Here is a 21,285-nt window from a genome sequence, read left to right on the forward strand (position 1 = left end):
TCTGTCTGCCAGACTCCAGGGAGAGACCCGGAAGGTGGAGCTGCAGGCCCCGCTGGCAGCAGCGGGAGGGGACCGTCCTTTCCTGTCGGCATTGGGTTTGGGCACGTCCCATGCCTCAGACTCTGCCTCTCCCCAAGTCGTGGACTGAGGTTTCCTGGCCCCATTGCCCTTGGGGGCTTCCCAGCCTCCACTCACGCCCCAGTCGGGAGGTGCTGGGTGGGTGGCCTGAGCTGGGGAGCACCCGTTCTACAGACGAGATGCCCAAGCTTGGATGGATATAGCCCCCGCTCAAGGTGTGCCCCTGCACTGCTCACTAACCCTGAAGCCACCCGGCACCCTCCCCTACACCCATACGTACCCCCACCCGCCCATAGGGACTTGGAAGGGGCCTCAGACAGGAGGAAGGGCCACCTTGCACTGGCCCCGCCGATGCCTGGCCTCTTTCCAGCCTCCCTTTCCAGTATCTTGAAAGAGAAGACAGAGCCCCACGTTTCTGTGGTGCCGGCAGGACAGGAGCGGGCTTGCTGAGTTCAGGAACTGGTCACAGCACAACTGGAGCAGGAAACGCAGCTCTCACACCTGGCTGTTGACTGAGCGTCCTACCCAGTCTCCCGCCCGGCCCTGCCGGGCTCCTGGGCCAGCCCCTGCCCTCCCCACCGGAGGAAGTTTCCAGAGGACGGAGACCCAGGTTCAGCCTCCCCCAGCCTGCTAGAGCCCCAGTTTCTGCTCATGGTTTGCTTCTCTGACCTTCACAGAAACAGGGCCTGGGAGAGGAGGGTTGAGGTGCAGGAGAAGCCTGGCGTGTCCCCGGTGCCGCGGTCTGTCCCTTTGTTTGGATGAGAGCGGAAGGACCCTCTCTCACCTCTCCTCTCAGTGCAGAGACCGCGGGGAGGAATGGTCTGGGCGACTCTGCTGATAACGAAGCCCTTTTCCCCAAAGAGGGGAGAATGCTCCCAGCCCTCCTTCCAGGTAGTGGGCACGGTTCCCATGTACCCTCACCCGCCCTTTGGACGATCGGCTTATACAGTGTGGTTATCAGGGCTCTTCTTCAAAACTACCTCTTCCTTCTTGCTATTCTCGTCCCCACCCCAGCCCCCCCCCAAAAAAAAACAAACGTATTCAGAATAGTTTCCCTGGGATTTTCCCTCCAGATTCAGTTATGGGAATCGGCATTAAGAATGAAGTTGTGAAACCCGTACACACGTAGCCGCTCTTTGCTCTCCGTAAACCCCCGCTGCACAGGCTTTCCTCCAGGGCGCTCCTCAGATCCCAGGCCCACCCTCACCACGCCCCCCTCCCAGGAAGATACATTCTGCAGGGGAGGGGAGATCAGGGGGCTGGGGGCCTGGCCAGGGCCTCCACCTGAGCCTGCGGCCCAGCGCCACCACGCCCGCTTCGGTTGGGGGAATGTTTACAGGTGAAAGGTCCTTCTCTCCCCTCTGCCACAGCCCTCCCGGGCTTTCACACCCACCCCGCAGACAGGCCCCCCTTCCCGGCCGCCAGCCGACGGCTCCATCGCCCTGGGATGTTTTCTTTGGCTTCCACCACCTCTCTCCATCAGCTTGCTCAATGCCCCTCTCTCGAAGAGGGTGCTTCCCAAGGTCACATCCCTCTCCCCTGCCCCGCACCTACCCCAGACCCACCTGGGCTCAGTCGTTTATCGTTGGCATTGTCTGGTTTAAAATTAATTAAAAATTTTGTCATTATAGTCTGATTATATGAGTAAAGCACACACATTGTAAAGAAATTATCTTAAAGAGAAAGAAAAAAAAAAGACGAAGGAGGAAGTGTAATCCTTCTGAGAGCCGCGTTTTCACTTCGGTGGATTCCATCCCAACGGATTCCATCCCCTGCTTCCCCCAAGTGCCCCCAGTCTGTCCTCCACAACCCAGGCTCCCTGCTCCAGAGCAGTGTGGAGTGGCCTCCACTGTCCACTGTCTGGTCCCTCTGCTGCCAGCCCAGTCCCCAGGGCGCCCCTCTCTCCCCGCTCCAGCCCAGCTCGTGCCCCAGCAGCGGTCAGTCCCCCGGCGAGTCCTGCCTCTGCTTCTTGCATCAGCCCGGGATCTGTCTGGTGGTGTAATCTTGGCTGTGCCCCACCCGCACAGGGCCACCTTCACCTCAAATCCTACGGCTCCTTTGAGACCTGGTTTAGTCACTTCCTCCCTGAAGCCCTCTCAGCTGCACACCACCACCGCTCCCCCGCCCTCCCCAGAAAAGCCAGAAGGACCCTTTGTCCTCCTGGTCCACGGGAACGCTGGGGCTCAGTATTCAGTGTCAGTAACCAAATGATCGCCTTCCTGAAGCATCTTTTCCCGTCTGACGTCTGAGTGTGTGTGGCTGTGTCTTAGTCAAGGTACACTGTCTAGTGCACAGGCTTGAGCCTGCTTTAGGGGGTTGGGACGGCGGGAAAGAGCCGTTTGCCACGACTGCAGAGTTCAGGAGTTCCGAATGCCGTGAGCCTCCCGAGGGCAAGGCCAGGCTGGGGAAGGGGGACCCAGCAGGTGGACCCTGCTCACGGAGGCTGGATCTTCCCCAGCCCAGGGCAGCGCCGCCTGGAGGCACACCCAGTGGGCCCCCTGCTTTTCCCCACTGCCAGGTGGCATGCCACCCAACCCGGCCAGCCTCTGGTATCAGCCACCTGTGGGCCTCAGCTGCTGTGCTGAAGGACAGGCTGGGTCCTGGGCAGGGCAGGTGCTGCTGGAGGAGGGGGGCCGGTGGCCTGTGGCCTCAGGATTTCGCACGTGGCGTTTGAGCTGGAGAAGACTACACTCCAGTGTCTGATGCCCTCAAAAACCGTTCTAGCTTCTGCCCTAAGGAAGCTGCTGGATCTGTGCAAAGAGGCTGTGACCGTTTCTGGGGCACCACCAGGTGCTCTAAAGGGGGAGGATGATAAGGGCAGGGGAAGTGGGGGGACAGGGGAGCCTTGGCTGGCTCTGAGCTCCAACCCCATTATCACCAAGCTGGAGCCCTGCTGGCCATCTCTAGAGCCTGCCTCTCCTCCCAGCTCAGCCTCAGGGCTGGTTATCTGCCACAGGCATGATGGTGGGGTGCTTCCTGCCACCCTTCCTATCTTAGGAGGAGTCTGAAGGGGACAGAGCAGCAGGCACCTCCGAGTGGGGGAGGGGCATGCCCACTGAGTGCCAGGAGCAGGCTGTCTTCACAGCAGGGGCCTCGCCTGCCTTTGGGGTGGGTGCTCCCCGTACTTCGTTTTCTCTGCACAGCAGGTGAATGTCTCATAAATGAATGGGCACCAGCAGAGTCCAAGGGCACCCCGGGATCTAACGTAGCCTCTGATCACGTAGAATCGGCCTTCGTCCTGTTTTCACCCCTTGGTGTCCAGGGGGCAAGAGCGAGGGTATGAGTAGGTGGGTAAGGCGGGCGAATGCTCAACCAGACCTCCTGCCCTTTGCCCCCCTCCCCTCGCCAGCCTCCTCCGGTCAGCACGGTGGGAGTGTCTGGACTGAGCTGCACATCTGTCTGTGCAGGGGTGTCCCCCCGGGCTGAGCTGGGCACCCATGGGGGACCCGTGTACGCATATAGTGGACAGTGGCATCTGGTCACAGTGCTCACAGGCGTGGGTGCCACAGGGAGCAGAGCAGAGGCCTCGGGGACCACAGACACCAGGCAGAGCTCAGAGTGGACAGGCCCCTCTCGCCCACGGGCTTTGTCCTCTGGAGCCCCAGGATGGGGCTGGGTGACGGTGTGGGTTTCTGGAAGGCAGAGATTTCTTCTTTTTCTGAGGCGGGGGAGCACGGTCATTCCTCAGGGGCAGAGCTCTGAGTGAGCGGGGCCCTCCTTGAAGACCCCTCCCCAGACACTGTCGCAGAAGCCCAGGGCTGGGCCGGAGCTGCACTCAGGGAAGCCTGTCTCTCCCCAGGTCTGCTACCTGTGTCACAGCCTCCTGACGCTGGCTGGGCTGGTGGTCAGCGGCCAGGACATTACTCCAGACCAATGGGTGAGTCTCCCAGGAGGCTGGGCTGGGGCCCCTGGGGGAGGAGCCCAGCCCGCTGCCAGGAACTGGGAAGAGTGGGAGGCTGAAAAAGAAGCAGGCCTAGGGGAGCCGGCCTCGTCCTCCTCCCAGCGACCCACCAGGCCTTCCCAAGGGATACTGACCCGTGCCCCCGGTTACCCGTGCCTCCCCTCCCTTTCCTGCCTGACTTTTGGGCAGTCGCTCAGACCCGTCCTCCTCTTTCTCCGATTTTGTGCTCCCCTCCCCGACTGTGGCTGCCGGGCTGTGCCCCGCCCCCCACGGCCTCTGCAGGGAGAGCTGCAGCTGCTGTGCATGCAGTTGGACCGCTGCATCAGCACCCACATCCGGGAGAGCCCCCAGGCCATGCACTGGACCACACTCAAGGACCTGGCTGCCCAGACCTACATCCGCTGGCAGGAGCTGCTGGTCCACTGCCAGCCCCAGGTGGTGCCCACACCAGCCCCCAGGCTTGGGAAGGGAGGGATGTGGTCAGGCGGCTGACCGGAGCCCTCAGTGTGTCCGCCCCCTCTGCAGCTGCCGGGTTCCTGGCTGGAAGATGGGGGCAGAGGGCAGTGCGGGGAGACATGTCCTCGGTGGGCCATCACCATTCTTATCGAGAGTCAGAGGCCCCGTGTGGGAGTGTGGGGAGGGAGGCACAGCGCAGGTGACTCCAGGGTGAAGGCAAAGAAAAGCTTCACCCCGGAGAGGGAAGAGCCTGGGCCACAGGGCCGGTCTGTCGTGAGCTGTGCCAGGAAGGGGCAGCAGAGGCACCAGCTGTCCACCCTCTGCCCAGTTGTCCTGTGGGCCTGAGGCTGGCCTCCCACTCTGCTGGGGGGATGCGCCCAGGCTGCCCTGGTCCCTCCAGTTTTTGTAGCAGCAGCACTCACGCTCCTGACTCCCTCAGACTCCCTGGGTAATAAATACTCATAGCTAATGTTTATTGAATAAAGATCCTCTTCTACGTGAATCCACGTAACCTCCATGAGGCAGGTATTGTTATGATCCCATTTCACAGATGAACAAGCTAGCCAGAGTCACTGAGAGGTTAACCAGCTTGCCCCATCATGCAGGCCGGGTCGTGCAAATATCAGAACCAGGGCACAGAACCAGCCTGACTCGCGAGCCTGCACACTTAGCACAGTGCAGCCCCCGCTCTGGCAGCCTCCCTTCTGGCCTCTGTCCCTTCCTCCAGCAGGCAGCCCTCCCACCCCTTCGCCCCCAGCCCTGGATGCAGATGAGCCGGGTCTCGTAAAAACTCTTTCTCCAACCCCCCTCCCAATGCTCCCGGGCTCCCAACTTGCCTTTCCTCTGACTCCCCTCCGCTTGTCCTTCCCCCGTAACCTCTGACCTGGGACTGACACATCAGCCACAGGCTGTGGCTTGGGTCTCAGATTTCACAAGTCTCTGAGAAAACTGGAGAGCAGACCTCATCCTCAACCCCTAAGGAACTAGATCACACTGGTCTCTGGTGAGAAGCAGGGTGTTTGTCATGAAAAGAGGGAAAAGTGATCCGTGGCCTGGCCGAGCCAGGGGGCAGGTCCCACCTTCCTCTCACAGCGCCCTGCGCCTGTGAACAGGGAGTAGAGAGCGGAGGCAGAGCTGTGGTCGAGTGGCCCGTTGACCTGCCATGTCCTCACCTGGACTGGCAGCCCCAGGAGCCTTGTGGCTCAGCATCTGGCACGGAGGAGGCCTTAGTGGAAATTCAAGGGATGCTGGAGCGCCAGGGAGCGTCACATCGGTGGGCCCTACCTGGGCCCAGACCGTCACACCCTGCTTTCTCTTTGCCACAGACCCAGTACTTCAGCCCCTGGGAAGACATCTAATGGAGCAGGGCAGGGGTGGCCCAGTGCTCCTGGCCCTGGCAGGACGTGAACATGGCCCAGCTAACTGGAGGCATGAAGAATGGAGGCCAGAGGAGGACCAGCCAGCTGAACCAAGCACCTGCCTCCCCCGCTGCCCTGAGCCCCCTCCGGGCGAGGATCCTGCCTCTCGCTGCCTGGCTCACCTCTCAGCTCTCCTTCCCTTCCCCACCGTCTCCTCTCCCCGAGACCTTTGTCTCCAAAGCTCTGGTTTTCCTGGGCTTCCTGGGTCCTCCGGCCACCATCCTCCCCACCCTCCTTCCCATCTCTGTGTGTCCCTAATGTGAGGGTTCCCTGTGCACGCTAAAGTCTCATTTCAGCATCATTGGTTACAAGAGTTCCTTCAGTCCCTTACTGAGGGCCCGTGCTCAGCGCCCAGTTCTCTGACTTCTCGCTTATACTTTGCAGAATTCTCACCCCAGGGAGTCATGTGCCCCGCCCCACCCCCTGCAGCTGAGAGCTGTTTGCAAACCTTCAGGGAGGAGCCGTTCTGGCTGTGGCCTGAGAGCTGTCAGACACCCAGGGAGCAAGGATGGGGAACGTTTGTTTGGACCGGTCGGGACTCCCCACTCCCCGCTGCCACTGGGGAAGATCCGGAGTGAGATGGTAGCTCAGGGCTGTAATTACACTTAATTCAGCTTGTTGTTGAGCTCTGAAATCCACTCCCAGACTTAGGAGTTGGGCATGGGGGGCAGTGCCGAAAGATCGTTCCCAAGACCTTTTGTTTCCCCTCTGCCTTACCCAAGATCAGTTTTGTGGGCCCTGATCCCTAAACGGGTGCTGGACGTCTTCGACCTGCTCCCCTTGAGAAGTGAGTGAGCCTTCGGTACCCTCAGGAGATCGTTGGGGATCTGCCCACACGTCCAACCCTGAGAATCCATTGCTAGTCCCTGACCCCTCCTGACTCCTTTCTGGGTTGGGATGGTGTTTTTCAGGGGCCCCAGGAGGTAGATAGGAGGTAGCAGAGGAGGAGCCCTGCCCACTGGGCCTGTGCCCCTTCCTCAGCTCCACCCTAGCATCTGCCAGTGGAAGGTCACCATGGCTGGCGCTTGTGACTTTCTCTGTTTATTTGTCCCTCTCCTTCGTTCTTTCACACGACGGGGGTCAGAGTAAGGCAGGTTAAGTAGGAAACTCCCCCCACATAAAGGACCTTCAGGCCAAGTGCCTCTATTTGCAGCCCCGAAGTGTAGCCCATCTCTTCCTGGGCCTGTTTTGGAGGCTCTCGCTGGGTCCCCAGAGTGCTGGGAGCCAAGGCAGATGTATAATTCAGAGAGCACGAGCACACGGCCGAGGGCCGGGCACCACGTCTCCCTGCCTCTCTTCCTTCGCCAGGTGAGAGGTGGAAGAAGCTCTCTGCCAGGGAGGCTTGGAGGCCCAGGCGGCTTGCCTGAGAGTTCTGGTTTCTGTTCCTGGCCACATCACAGGCCCCCTTGGCCAGGGCACCCCTGAGGCCCCAGCGGCATCAGGTAGGCCTGAGATCCTCCGATAGCAGAGCTGTGCCGAGCCACCACCTTCACCCTCCCTCAGGGCCGCCCCTGCCCCTGATCCCCGGCTCTTCAGTTTGCTCTGGAAACCTGGAAATCACCTTTGAAATTTCCTTTCTTCGTTCTCGCAGCCAAGGGCAGAGAGGGAGTAGGGAGCCCTGAGAGTCTGAAGCAGGGAGTTTCCAATTCTCGAAGCCGCCCCTGCTGGGCTCTGAGCAAGGGTTCGAGCTGTCCAGCGTTGCAGGCTCTGGAGCCCTCTTGCCCAGGCCCGGTTCTCATGCACTGCCCCCCTCCGCCCCAGCTCCCGGAGACACTCACCCCCAGGAGAGAAATAGATGCCGGGGAGAGAGGAGGTGTTGGTGGCAGCTCAGGCCCTCCAGAGGCCTCCCTGTAACCTGAGCAGAGGTGAGCACTTTGAGGTCACCCAAGGGCGTACGGCGTCCCCCGGGACGTGTAATGGGCCCCCGCTGGAACTGGCTGGGAGCTGACCAGATCTTCTAAAACCAGTCCGGGACCAGTTAGAGAGCCAGCCTCTAGGCCAAGAGTTCCACAGTGATGCTGGCAACTTCGCCACATACGCTTTCCAGATCCCTAAGCCCCTGGGGAAAGGCTGAGGGATATCCTGGTGGAAGCCACTGGAAAGGCAGCATCCGGGGCTGTGATGACGGATGTTCTCCTGCTTCCTTTGGCGAGGGTGGTAGGGAGGGGCTGGAAGGGAAAGGCTTCCCAGGTGGACAGCTTTGATAACTCTCCTTTAGGAGGAAGTGGAGAGAGGAAGTCCTTTTCCTATGTCCCCACTCCCCTCGGTCTCCAGGCCCTCAGGCCCCTGAAGGGTGGCTGACCCAGGCTTTTTCATTTCCCCCCTGTGGGGTGACAGCAGCTCCTGACTCCCTTGGAAGTTGGCCAGACAGTGTTGACTACAGAACCCCACTGTGACCCCTCACCCCCCCTCAGAAAGCAGCCTCAGGAGAGCTGGAGTTCACAGGAGGGGTACCATGGTGCATGACCAAGGTGTGGGGGTGAGGGGGGCCTTGCTTTCCAGAGAAGACTCTTGGGTCCATCTCTAGGGGCCGGACTGAGCTGCCAGTGGGTCCTCAGAGAAACTCGGGGCATTTAGCACATCTGCCTTTTCTTGGCCACACGTGGTTGAACAAATGGGGAAAGTAAGAGGGTCTGTCGAGGCCTAAGGCCTGAAAAGTGGATGCCGTCCATAGAATATGATAGACAGGCCCTGAGGAGGCTTGACATACCTATACACAAGGCTTTTTTTTTTTTCCCCCGGTATTAGTAACTTTTTTTCTTCTTAATTTAAGACCCAGGAATCCTCTTTTTTGACCAGTTGTGCTTTTATTTTAAAGTATGAATCATGAGCAAGTAGTCATGCAGGAAACTTTATCCCCTACCCACCCACCCACGGAAAAGGCCAGCGCCGGAAAGGAAGAGAATGCAGCAGAAAATGAGTGAAGGTGGAAGAGGGGAGCGGGCAAGCTGCAGCCTTAACTTTGAGGAGCGTTTGGGAGGGAAGGGCTCCGGGGTCCGTTAGCAGGAACCGAGCAGCCGGCCTTGAGCCACAGAAGACGGCCACAGCCAGCGAAACCAAACCACCTGCTGAGACTTTCCACTAGGGCCGTCTTGCAGGTGGGGCTAGGAGCTCAGGTCTCAGCCTGGCAACCGTCACACCTAGAGGTGGGTGGGAGGTGAAGGTGAGGAAAACCAGCAGGAAATGGAGTGTTTGTGGCCTAAAAGTTATCAGGATACCCTGTGACTTAGTGGAAAGACGGGATCAGGAGTCCTAAGGCCTGATTGAACATTCTGACCTTGCTCATTATCTGTGTGAGTTTGGGCAGGATGCGTAACCTTTCTGAGATTCATTTCATCTATGGAATGGGAGAAACAATACCTACTTTGGAAAGGGTGGTCATGAGGGCAGAGTGAAGGCAAGTTGCAGAGTGTGAAGCACAGAACAAATGTGAGGGGTACCTGCCTATTGATTTACAACCACATAAATAGACGCAGGGTCTAACAGGAAGAGGGGGGTCACTCATCTTCCTCCCTGTCAGCTGAAGCAAAGCCTTCCCTGCCCACCCCATGCTAATTAACTGGCTTGCCCCCTATCTCCAGCATCTCCAAGGCCACAGCTTTTCTTTCTTTTTTTTTTTTTTTTTTCTGGTGGAAAGGAGCTGGGAAATGTGGCTTTGGCCAGCGCGGGAGAAGGGGCCTTTATGTATACCAGCAAAGACCCAATTGTTACTGAATCCAAACTGGGCTGCTTTTCCCAATTATCTCCACGACTCTTCTGGTCTCCACTTTTCTGATGCCAAGTTTTAACCCAGAACAAAACCTCCCATCGGGACTGATTTATAATCCAGATCTGCTGACGGGGCCCTAAAGTGTCCCTCCCCTCCAGGACTGCACCAGGCATAAAGTCACCACTGCAGCCTCAGGGCCTCCAGTCTCTTCACCTCTGCCCTTTGCCCCTAGCCAGGAGGTGGCATCTGTCTCCGGGTCCCGGTGGGCTGGCCTGCCTGGGGTTCCTCTGTCCACCTGCCCAGCTCCGAGAAACCAGCTGGCAAGGAGGACACCCCAGCACCGCCCAGGAGGCCGGGGCTACAAGTTACTTCTAGGAGCGGCTGTGGGCGGAGGCTGGCGGTTCGGAAGATGCCAGTTCTCCTCCAGCGTGGCTCCCCTCAGAACCCTTTCGTCTGAACATCAGGGCTCATGTCACTTGTTATTCAGTCTTCCAGGGGCACCAGAAGGAGTCATTTCCTGAGGGTAGGCTCTGTGCAGTCGGAGTCCAGGGTTGTCTTCGCTGGGAGCTGGCCGGGGGGCGCTGAGCAGGTCCCTCCGCCTGGAGCGTGAGAAACAAGGGGCAGAAGGTCTCGGGGAGACTTGGGGGGTCTTACTGGCTGGTGAGGCCCGTTCCAGTCTGGTCGCAGGGGTCAGTGGGAGTTGGGGCCAAGAAACGGAGAAGAATTGGGGGCCAAAAGACAGACCACTCTGGTCCGCCCCGAAAAGAAGCCTCGGATACTCGCCCTGAAGTGGCCCGCACGCCTTCGTTCCAGTAACATCAGCGTGGGGATCCCCTTAGCCCCATTCCCGAGCCCGGCCGCCCAGCCTGCGCGGTTGGCCTTGGGGGACACTTCGGAAAGACCCGGTGAGTCCGACTCCCCAGTGCCAGGGCCAGGAGTCCCTCCCCCGCCCCACCTCCCGGCGCGGTGGCGCAGCTCGCGGCTGCAAGGCGCGGGGCGGCAGGGCACGGGGAGGGGCGGGGGTCCGAGCCCCCGGGCGGGGAGCGGGTAGGCGTGCGGGTCGCGGCGGGTCGCAGCCCCCTCCGGGGCGGGCCTTCGCGGCCCGCCCCCGACCTCCGTCGAGCCCCCCCGCCTGACGTCAGGGGGGAGGGGGCGGAGAGCCGCGGCCGCGGCGGAGAAAGAGCCGGCGCCCGCCGCGGTGGCGCGGGGAGCCCGAGCCCAGGGGCGCCGAGCCGAGCCGGGCCGAGGGGCGGTGGCAGAGGGGCAGCGGAGCTGGGCGGGCGGGCGCGCGCGGGCGGCGGCGGCGCGCGGGCAGGGGCGGACCGTGGTCGGAGCCGAACGCGAGGGCGGCGCCCAGGGATTCAAGCCGCGAAGAAGAGGTGAGTGAGGCCGGGTTTGCTTGGGATCGGAGCCAGGGGGCTCCGGGGTCGCCGCTTTGTCCCCCGACTCGGGCGGGGGACACCGCACGCGCGAGGGACGGGGTCTGGGGGCTCAGGGAGGGGCGGCGGCGGGGACAGCTGTCCGCCCGAGCGCCTTTCTGCGCCCCCCGCGGGCTGCTTGGCGGGGGCTGGGGAGCAGGGAGAGCGGCGCCCGCCGCCACAGGGTCCGGAGGCGCGGACTGGTCAGGGGCAGCGGGGCTCAGGGAGCGGGGGTCCCTCGTGCAGTCCGATCCGCGGCCGGGATCTTCTCCAGGCCCCCGAACTGCCCCTGGCTCCCCCACCCCCGACGGAAAGTTTGGGGCGGGCTTGGACGGAGGCCGATGTTGTGGGATCGGATTTCCCTGCCGCGGCCCCCCGGCCGCGCGCCCGCTCCGCTGGGGAGGCGGGCTGTCCTGGAAAGCCAGGTTCCTGAGCCGCGCCGCCCAGTCCCCGGCTGGAGCGCTAGCCCTGCAGCCGCGGGGGCGCCGTCCGCGGCCCGCCGCTCTGGGTGGGCAAGGGTGGGGGGCGCGCCGCCAGGAGCCCGCACCCCTCTACACACCCCCACCTCCGGGGCTGCTCCGGGGAGGAGCTGTGGCGGCAGAGCCTTGGAGCGCGCCACGGGGTCCGGCCCGGGCCTGGGGTAAGGGGCCGAGGGAGGGCTGGGGGTGTGTTGGGGGACGGGGGTGGTGGTGAACGCATCTCCTGCGCCCCCCCCCGCCCTTCCCGCGCTGGGTTACTGGGCCGACAGGGGGCGTCCGCAGGCCGGGCTCCGCCACGCTCCCAGCGCCGCCGCTTTGTTTGCCTTCAAATCCCCGAAGCTGGGGGAGGGGAGAATCCGGGGGGGCGGGGGGGACCCGGGACGGGGTCTTGGCGGGGACCCTTTGTTTTGGGGTGAGCATAGACCCAGCTTCTTTGTCTCTGTTCCCGGCATTGGAGGGCTGGAGCAGTGGAAATTAATCCAGATGGCCTGCCCTGGCCGGGGTCCTGGGGGCGCGATCTCTGAGTTGGGAAGGTTCGTCAAGACCCCGGGAGAGCGCAGCAGGCGCCGGCCCTGCTCGGGGCGCCCTCCGCGGTCCAGGAGGAACCCCCCTGGCGCTCCCCACCGGGTCCTCACTTCCCCCCAGCCCCCGCCTGAACGCGCTGCCGGGAGATCCCTGATGAGACCGGAGCCGGCTCCGTTGTTCCGCCGCCCCTCAGCCCTAGGGCTGGTGTGTCCTAGGATCCTGTGCGAGGAACAGGATGAGGCCCCGGTCATTTCCACGCCCATCCCACCCACTTCCTGCCTTCCTTCTTGGGCAACAAAGGGGCCTCGGGAAGCGGGGCCCCTCCAGCTCCCGGACCCACTTCAGCCCTGTGATGTGGAACGGGGTTTGGGGCTCTGCCCGGCCATTGTCTGCGCTGGGGGAGGCAAGAGGCTGGGGCCGGGACCCCCGCAGGCCTGATGCGCCGAGTCCTCCCTGGGGGTCTTTTCCAACCTCCTGCCCCACCGCATGCTTATCACCCTGCTGAGGGGTTTGCGTCTCAGAATTAGGTCTTGGAGCTGGCTGGAGCCCCAGTAGGGCCAGGTCCTGCCTCCAGAGATTATTTTAAGAAATCTTTCGAATCTATCAGGCCTGAGGCGGGGAGGGGGGGTCCCCTTTTTATTTTCTTAAACAACTTCCTGTTGAAGAGAAGGAGTCGGGGAGGGCCCGGAGGTTGTCCGAGTGTCCAAGTGTCCGCTCTTGCAGCTGACTTAGCTCTCTCCCTCCCCCCAGGGAGACCCCATGGTCCCTTTGGAGGCTGTAGAGGCTGAGGCCAGGTGTCGGAGGGGACTAGGTCTCTGCTCCAAGGCCTGGGGCACGGGGGAGTCCTGGGGAGGATGGATCTGGTCTTCTGTCCTGTCGGTGCCTCCTGATACGGCTTGTGTGGGCCCCCTTCCGGTCTGTTTTCTCTGGCTGTGATTCTGACCCTTTCTTTTCCCCCAGCAGGGCAGCTGGCCTGGAGCTAAGCGCCAGGGCGTGTGCCATGGCCATGCACTGGGCCGTCTGGCTGCTGGCAGTGGGACTGTGGGGCCTGGGCATTGGGGCTGAGGTGTGGTGGAACCTGGTGCCCCGGAAGACGGTATCTTCTGGGGGTGAGTGCCTGGAGGGCGGGGAGCGGGAGGCCAGGAGGGACTCCTGGGGGAAGAGGGGTGCTAAGGAATTGCCCTCTAGGACGTGCCAGCCGTATTCTGCAGTCGGGCTCAAGGCCCACTGATGTATGTGACACAGTTTACTGAGGAATGTGAGTGAGTGGCCCTAGGGACCCAGAACTGGTAGTCCAGGCCAGGACCTAGAGGATCCCTCCTGACACTTAGGACCTGGCTCAGCTGCCCCTGTTATACAAGAGAGAGTGACCATTCTGCATTACTCTCCCCATGCCTGACTTCTGGAATTATCGCGAGCACTGAGAGCCTAAAGAGAGAAACCTGGGTCAGGATGGGCATGAGGTGAAGGGTGTCACTGCCTGCACCCAAGTCTTTCCAGCTCTCTGCCCCCAGGAGCCCCCTTAGCAACCCTGATACAATAGACGTCCCTCTGCTGCCCTGACACTCTGCTGTCTGGTGGCCCTAGAGTGGGGGGGGTGCGCACGCATGCACGTGCTCGCATGGGGGGACGGCAGACCTGACAGCCCTTCTGTGCTCACACACCTGTCTGCGGAGGTGATGTCAGGTGTTTGTATCATCTGTTTGCTCTGGGGGCCCAGGATGAGCTCACCTCCCACAGGCTCCTCTCCATGCTAACGAAGCCTTCCCTTGCCGGCCTGTGTCTGGGCCCGTCGTTGTCTCCAAAGAGTGAGGCTGGTTCAGAGGGACCCTGAGGACAGGTCGGCAGCTGTTCTGGGGGCTGACGTAGGAACCCTGTGACTACGCGAATACCATAGCGCACTGCTTGGCGGATGGCAACAGGGCTTCCCAGCCCTGAGGCTTCAGCGCCATCTCTGGTCCCCAGCTTCTGGTTTCCGCTGACCTGCCTGGCCTGGCCTCCCAGCCCGATTCCATCTCCTGCCGTCCCTCCTCAGCCCATAGCCGGCTGTGCTTGTATCCCTAACAGCCCGGATTTGGGTCTCACTGGAGGGAAGGGTTTCCTAAGTCAAAGGAGTGCTCACAACTTCTGTCCGTCCTACCCTACTGGATCAGGGTCCAGGGCCTGGCTGGACCCTGGTGAGGGCAGCAGGCAGCAGAGCAAAGAAGGAAGCAGCAGCTGAGGAAGCTGGGAGGGGGGAGTGCTGCTGACCCTGAGAGTGAGAGCCGTCGGTCTGATGGCTTCCTCTGACCGGAAGCTGTGGCTGAGATATCCTTCCTTCCTCCTCCCCAGCCCAGATTTGCCTCCGCCCCGGCTGGGAAAGGCCAGGGAGGCCTGGGTGGAGCTGTCAGAGCCAAAAGCCTGTTCAGAAAATGCCCTTTACTACCAGTCAGGGGGCTTGGCTGGCATCTGCCTGTGGGGTGCTAGCTCTAATGTGGGGACCAGGGGTGACCATCGCATAGAGGAGGGCTGATTTGGGGGTGGGGGGCCTCCCAGAGTCCCAGGAAGGTCCACTCACCCCATCCCTGCTCTTTCTGGCCTTGTCCCTGCAGAGCTGGCCACGGTGGTGCGGCGCTTCTCCCAGACGGGCATCCAGGACTTTCTGACGCTGACCTTGACCGAGCAGACCGGGCTCCTGTACGTAGGGGCCCGGGAGGCCCTGTTTGCCTTCAGCGTGGAGGCTCTGGAGCTGCAGGGAGTGGTGAGAGGTGGGGGAGCGGGAGGCACGCGGGGGTGAGAGAGGCAGGACCCGGAGGGGCTTCGCTTGGCCAGGCTGTCCCCTCGGCTCAGCTGCCCCCCACCCCATTCTCCTCGGTGAGCATGTTGCTTCCCCCGAGTCTGCAGCACTTACTGGGTCCACTGCGTTGGGGCAGCTGGGGCTTCTGACCTCTGCTGGAATAAGCTCCCAGAGAGTGGGGACCGTGTCTTCTCACTTGGCTTCCCCACGTTGCTGCCATGGGCCCTGCTAGTAGCACATGCTCAGTATGTACCTGTGACATTGCTGACGTGTCCCCTCCCTGCCCCCAGATCTCATGGGAGGCGCCAGCTGAGAAGAAGGCGGAGTGCACCCAGAAAGGGAAGAGTAACCAGGTGGGCGCTTGGGACACTGCTGGCAGGGGCGGGGGGCATGGTGCACACTCTTTCCCCAGAGCCCCCTTTGACCCAGTGCTGGTCTGGGTCCTTGTGTCCCCATGTCCGGGGCCCTCATACTTTAACTGACGCCTCTCTCCCCCCAGACGGAGTGTTTCAACTTCATCCGCTTCCTGCAGCCGTATAACGCATCCCACCTGTATGTCTGTGGTACCTACGCCTTCCAGCCCAAGTGCACCTACATTGTGAGTGCCGCTCCCCTCCCCCAGCCCCCTCGACCGATCCCCGTCGCCTTCTCATCGCCTCTTCCCTTCCCCTAGGACATGCTCACCTTCACCCTGGAGCGTGGCGAGTTCGAAGATGGCAAGGGGAAGTGTCCCTATGACCCAGTTAAGGGCCACACCGGCCTCCTTGTGGGTGAGTGGCTGTCCCGCTGCAGGTTGGGGGGTTCCCCCAGGACTTGTTCCCAGTCCGGGGCTGTGTGGCCTGAGTGCAACTGCACCTCGCTTCTGGTCCGGCTGACCCCCTGTCTCCCGTAGACGGGGAGCTGTACTCGGCCACGCTCAACAACTTCCTGGGCACGGAGCCTGTCATCCTGCGGATCATGGGGCCGCACCACGCCATGAAGACGGAGTACCTGGCCTTCTGGCTCAACGGTGAGCCCCGAGGAGCCGGCCAGCCAACCGGGCAGCCGTGGGTGGGAAGCGCCGCGAGGGCCCAGCGCCCGGGCTGACCCTCCTCCCCTTCCCGCAGAACCGCATTTCGTGGGCTCCGCCTACATCCCGGAGAGCTTGGGCAGCTTCACGGGGGACGACGACAAGGTGTACTTCTTCTTCAGCGAGCGCGCCGTGGAATACGACTGCTACGCCGAGCAGGTGGTGGCCCGCGTGGCCCGAGTCTGCAAGGTACAGACGCCCCGCGGCGGGCGGCCCCGGGAGCGCGGCGGACGGCCCCGGGAGCCCGGCGGGGCTGACCGGCAGTGTCCCCTCGCTGTCCCCCAGGGTGACGTGGGGGGCGCGCGGACGCTGCAGAGGAAGTGGACCACGTTCCTGAAGGCGCGGCTGGTGTGCTCCGCGCCTGACTGGCAGCTCTACTTCAACCAGCTGCAGGCTCTGCATACCCTGCAGGACACCTCCTGGCACAACACCACCTTCTTCGGGGTTTTTCGGGCGCGGTGGTGAGTTGGCTGGGAGCCCTTGGGGGTGGGGAGGAGCGGGTCCGCAGGCTGGGTCTGACAGGGACAGGCCCCGGGGGACGTCCAGGCGCCTGGCCCCTTTGCAAAGCCCCCCGCGGGAGGCGGGCCGTGCTCTGTCCCCGGTGGCACTTGGAGCCGCCGTCGCGTCACGTGGGCCCGTGACCTTCTTGTGCTTGGGCCCTGCCTTCCCGCTGCACGCCCGGAGCTGTGGTCGCCCCAGGCCTGACCCTGGGGGTCCCTCCCTTGCTGTGACAGGGGCGACATGGACCTGTCAGCAGTCTGTGAGTACAAGTTGGAAGAGATCCAGAGGGTGTTCGAGGGGCCCTACAAGGAGTACCATGAGCAAGCCCAAAAGTGGGGCCGCTACACCGACCCGGTACCCAGCCCGCGGCCCGGCTCGGTGAGTCATCCGGGGCAGGGGCGCGCTTGTGTCCTCCTCGCTAGTGCCCTTCCCGCCGGGCTGATAGCTCCCTCCTCTCCCTCCTCTCCCCCGCCCCCAGTGCATCAACAACTGGCACCGGCGCCACGGCTACACCAGTTCCCTGGAGCTGCCCGACAACACCCTCAACTTCATCAAGAAGCACCCGCTGATGGAGGAGCAGGTGGGGCCTCGGTGGGGCCGGCCCCTGCTGGTGAAGAAAGACGCCAACTTCACCCAGCTGGTGGCCGACCGGGTCACGGGGCTCGATGGAGCCACCTGTACAGTGCTGTTCATCGGCACAGGTGGGCCCAGGGGGCGCGGCAAGGCCGCTGGGGACTGGGCGGAGGCCTGTGTGCCCCACGCGGGGAGAGCCTCTTGCTCTTTTCTTTACACCTGTCCTCCCCCACCCCCCCACAGGAGATGGCTGGCTGCTCAAGGCCGTGAGCCTGGGGCCCTGGGTCCACCTGATTGAGGAGCTGCAGGTGTTTGACCAGGAGCCAGTGGAAAGCCTGGTCCTGTCCCGGAGCAAGGTAGTAATCAGGCCCCACCCACCACTGTCCCCAGGCCACCCCTGGTCGTGTGCTTGGCCGGTACAGGGGTGGGGAGATGCCTGAGCCACCTCGGGTAGCTTGGGGCGGGTCCCAGGAATGAGAGCGCTAACGGAATCCGCGCTCTGCGGGCGTTATGTTTTCTATATAGCCTGGTCCTGGCGGCCGGGCGTTATGTTTTCTATATAGCCTGGTCCCGGCAGCCGGGCGTTATGTTTTCTATATAGCCTGGTCCTGGCGGCCGGGCGTTATGTTTTCTATATAGCCTGGTCCTGGCGGCCGGGCGTTATGTTTCATATATAGCCTGGTCCTGGCGGGGCTGCGTTCCCAGAACGGGGCCGTGGCAGCTGCTCTGTGCGCTCTCTTCAGGCCCCTCGGGGTTGCGCTGTGCCTCTTCTCTGCCGGTGCCACTGTTGGCCCGGCCTTGTGCTGTGTCGGTTCGTGATGCCCTCGTGACGTCGCCTTGCCGACCGGCCCTGTTGCCCTCCAGCCCTGCCCCCTGCCTCCGGCGGCTTCAGCCGTTCCCCGAAGTGCTGCTCTCACTTCTGCTCTTGCTCTGCTCTCTTCTGGCGAACCTGTGGCACCTTCCCGCGCGCGCCTTTCACCACCTGTGGTGGCGGCTCAGGTTGTTTCTCCAGAACGTGGAATAATGGCAGAAACAAAGTCTGTGGTTGAAGAAACACACAAATTGGCAATCACCATTCAAACAGAGGAAAACGCCTTATGCTCTGCTGGTGCTATTGTGAGGCTGACGGGCCCTGCGGAAACTGAACTTCCTGCGCTATTTATACTGTCCTGGAGTGAGTGAGTGAGTGAGTGAGTGTGTGTGTGTGTGTGTGTGTAGGGGTGTGTGTGTGTGTAGGGGTGTGTGTGTGTGTGTGTAGGGTGTGTGTGTGTGTGTGTGTAGGGGTATGTGTGTGTAGGGGTGTGTGTGTGTAGGGGTGTGTGTGTGTAGGGATGTGTGTGTGTGTGTAGGGATGTGTGTGTGTGTAGGGGTGTGTGTAGGAGGTGTGTGTGTGTAGGGGGTGTGTGTGTAGGGGGTGTGTGTGTAGGGTGTGTGTGTGTAGGGGTGTGTGTGTAGGTATGTGTGTGTAGGGGTGTGTGTGTGTGTAGGGGGTGTGTTTGTAGGGATGTGTGTGTGTAGGGGTGTGTGTGTGTGTGTGTGTGTGTGTGAGATTACATTTCTCGGCCTCACAGGTTCACTGTTCCTTTCTAATAAGGTCACATCTGTAAGATGCTTAGGATTGCGTTTGGCCTGCAGTAAGCCCTCCGTGCATTCTCAGTCCTCAGATTTCCCTCCTCAGGACTTGAGCGCAGCCCCCTTTCTCTTTTGGGCCCCTTGTGCCCCCTGGCCAAGGTCTGAGCCGCCCCCAGGCCGTGTCCGGGCCTGGCTCACCCCCCTCCTGTGCTTCTCTGGCAGAAGCTGCTCTTTGCGGGCTCCCGCTCCCAGCTGGTCCAGCTGCCCCTGGCCGACTGCGTGAAGTACCGCTCCTGCGCTGACTGCGTGCTCGCTCGGGACCCCTACTGCGCCTGGAGCGTCAACACCAGCCGCTGCACGGCCGTGGGCGGCCACTCCGGGTGAGTGGGGCTCTGCGCGTGCTGGGACCAGCAGGGAGGGGAGGGGGGCTAGAGCTGGGACGCTGATGGCCTCTGCTTCCCCCACCAGGTCCCTGCTGATCCAGCACGTGACAGTCTCAGACACCTCAAGCATCTGTAACTTCCGGGGCAGTAAGAAAGGTGAGCTGTCTTTTTTAGTCCCCCTCCCAGGGCGGTGGGCCTTGGGCCAGAGCTGAAGTGTCTGCATCCGCCCCCCGGCCTGGGTTTCCTGCACTGACTCTCTGCTCTGCTTTCTCTGCCGTTGCAGTCAGGCTCACGCCCAAAAACATCACGGTGGTGGCAGGCACAGACCTGGTGCTGCCCTGCCGCCTCTCCTCCAACCTCGCCCATGCCCGCTGGACCTTTGGGGGCCGGGAGCTGCCTGCAGAGCAGCCCGGCTCCTTCCTCTACGACGCCCGGCTGCAGGCCCTGGTGGTGATGGCCGCCCAGCCCCGCCACGCCGGGGCCTACCACTGCTTCTCGGAGGAGCAGGGGGCCCGGCTGGCTGCCGAAGGCTACCTGGTAGCAGTGGTGGCGGGCCCGTCAGTGACCCTGGAGGCCCGGGCCCCCCTGGAGAGCCTGGGGCTGGTGTGGCTGGCCGTGGTGGCCCTGGGGGCCGTGTGCCTTGTGCTGCTGCTGCTGGTTCTGTCCCTGCGCCGGCGGCTGCGGGAGGAGCTGGAGAAGGGCGCCAAGGCAGCCGAGAGGACCCTGGTGTACCCTCTGGAGCTGCCCAAGGAGCCCACCAGTCCCCCCTTCCGGCCCGGCCCCGAGACGGACGAGAAACTCTGGGACCCCGTGGGCTACTACTACTCGGACGGCTCCCTCAAGATCGTTCCTGGACACGCCCGGTGCCAGCCCGGCGGCGGGCCCCCCTCGCCGCCTCCTGGCATCCCCGGCCAGCCCCTGCCTTCTCCAACTCGGCTCCACCTGGGGGGCGGGCGGAACTCCAATGCCAACGGATACGTGCGCTTACAGCTGGGAGGGGAGGACCGGGGCAGCCTCGGGCACCCGCTGCCCGAGCTCGCCGACGAGCTGAGACGCAAACTGCAGCAGCGCCAGCAGCTGCCGGACTCCAACCCCGAGGAGTCCTCGGTGTGAGGGTCCCCCTCCGGCGGGGCGGCGTGGGAGGCGTGGCTCCTACTTTGCACAGGCACCAGCTACCTCAGGGACATGGCACGGGCACCTGCTCTGCCCCGGACGGACCCTGCCCGGCACCGCCCGGCCATGAGGACCTGCTCTCTCAGCACGGGCACTGCCACTTGGTGTGGCTCACTGGGGCACCAGCCTCACAACAGAGGGCACCTTCCTCCTCTGTGAGGGGCTGTGAATCACAGACGCACGGGACCCCAGCAGCCAAAACCTTTCAAGGCGGAAGTTGGAGACGTGGGTGTGTTTGTGTACATACATGTGTGTCTGTGGACGTGTGCACGTATGTGTGTGTGGGTGTGTGACACAGTCTTCCTGTTTCTGTCAAGTCTTCCCTTGGCCTGGGGTCCTCCTGGTGGGTCACTGAAGCTATGAAGGGGAAGGGGTTGTATCACTTTGCCTCTCCTACCCCCGCCTGTCCCCAGTTGGGGGGCAGCCATGTACATACGGGGGTGGGCTGGGCAGGGTGCTGTGCCCCTCTGGGGGAGTCCAGGGCTCTGGGGTGGGCCTGGTCCTACTCCCAGGGCTGTGAATGTTTTCAGGGTGGGGGGGGGAGATGGAGCCTCCTGTGTGTTTGGGGGAAGGGTGGGAGGGGCCTCCCGCTTGGCCCTGGGATTCAGTGGTATTTTATACTTGTCCTCCCTGGCGGGGCTGGGAAAGGTGGTGTGGGGGGAGGGGGAGGGGAGGAGAGGGCGGGCATGCTGTGGACGGGGCACATCCTCTCCCAGCCCCAGGAGGAGGGCTTCTCACAGTGTAACTTATTGTGTCCCCACGTATTTATTTGTTGTAAATATTTGAGTATTTTTATATGGACAAATAAAATGGAGAAAATGAAACTTCCTGTCACGGAGATAAGACATTTGGGCCAAAACCTTCTGGGTGCCAAGAGGGAGACTCCCTGTGGGTTGAGTGGGGCTGGACTGCCCCCCTTCTCAGTCCTGGGGCAGCCTCTCTTTCCTTCAGTGGTCCCCCTCCTGCCTGTGCCCCTCTCTGGAGGGGGGACAGCCCAGGCGCCAATGTTTTCCCACAGTGGTGGTTCGGGCTGGGAGCCAGACCAGGGCCACAGCCTCTTGAGAGCCAGCCTTGGCTTCTGGCCAAAGGGAGAAGTCAGGGCATGGGGAGTAGAAGCAGGAGAGCGGGAGGGGCCTGGCTTCCCAGAACTCTGGGAAGGGGAAATGGGAGTGAGGGGGCCGAGGAGGGGAACTTCCTAGAAGCAGCTTAAGGTGGTGTGGGCTGGCTCGTGTGGGGATGGGGCTCCCAACCAAC

The 21,285-nt window shown here is 62.4% G+C and overlaps 2 protein-coding genes across 6 annotated transcripts in view; both read left to right on the forward strand.

Annotated features, from left to right (window-relative positions):
• The window catches only part of FAM178B (family with sequence similarity 178 member B), an 83,770-nt gene extending 75,870 nt beyond the window's left edge, over nt 1-7,900 (forward strand). Inside the window, exons 14-16 of the mRNA XM_067703947.1 lie at nt 3,878-3,955; nt 4,262-4,414; nt 5,761-7,900. Of these exons, the coding sequence (XP_067560048.1) occupies nt 3,878-3,955; nt 4,262-4,414; nt 5,761-5,793 (264 nt within the window). The 3' untranslated portion in view covers nt 5,794-7,900. The remainder of the gene's footprint in view (nt 1-3,877; nt 3,956-4,261; nt 4,415-5,760) is intronic.
• A 1,888-nt stretch (nt 7,901-9,788) lies between these two features.
• On the forward strand, nt 9,789-20,855 carry SEMA4C (semaphorin 4C). Of its 5 annotated transcripts, none has more exons than XM_067704246.1 (15): nt 9,789-10,467; nt 12,948-13,093; nt 14,576-14,724; nt 15,051-15,113; nt 15,260-15,358; nt 15,434-15,530; nt 15,653-15,769; nt 15,867-16,018; nt 16,115-16,290; nt 16,564-16,708; nt 16,809-17,031; nt 17,147-17,259; nt 18,698-18,855; nt 18,944-19,014; nt 19,142-20,855. In XM_067704246.1, the coding sequence occupies exons 2-15, from the start codon at nt 12,985-12,987 to the stop codon at nt 19,969-19,971; spliced, it is 2,502 nt and encodes an 833-aa protein (XP_067560347.1). In that variant the 5' UTR covers nt 9,789-10,467; nt 12,948-12,984; the 3' UTR covers nt 19,972-20,855. The 5 variants fall into 5 exon arrangements, with proteins under 5 accessions (XP_067560347.1, XP_067560346.1, XP_067560345.1 ...); XM_067704245.1 differs by lacking the exon at nt 9,789-10,467 and adding an exon at nt 10,842-10,941; XM_067704244.1 differs by lacking the exon at nt 9,789-10,467 and adding an exon at nt 10,849-10,941 and having other exon boundaries at nt 12,945-13,093.
• Nucleotides 20,856-21,285: the final 430 nt, after the last annotated feature.

This window comes from Pseudorca crassidens, chromosome 14 (assembly GCF_039906515.1).
Source record: "Pseudorca crassidens isolate mPseCra1 chromosome 14, mPseCra1.hap1, whole genome shotgun sequence".
Classification (NCBI taxonomy): domain Eukaryota; kingdom Metazoa; phylum Chordata; class Mammalia; order Artiodactyla; family Delphinidae; genus Pseudorca; species Pseudorca crassidens.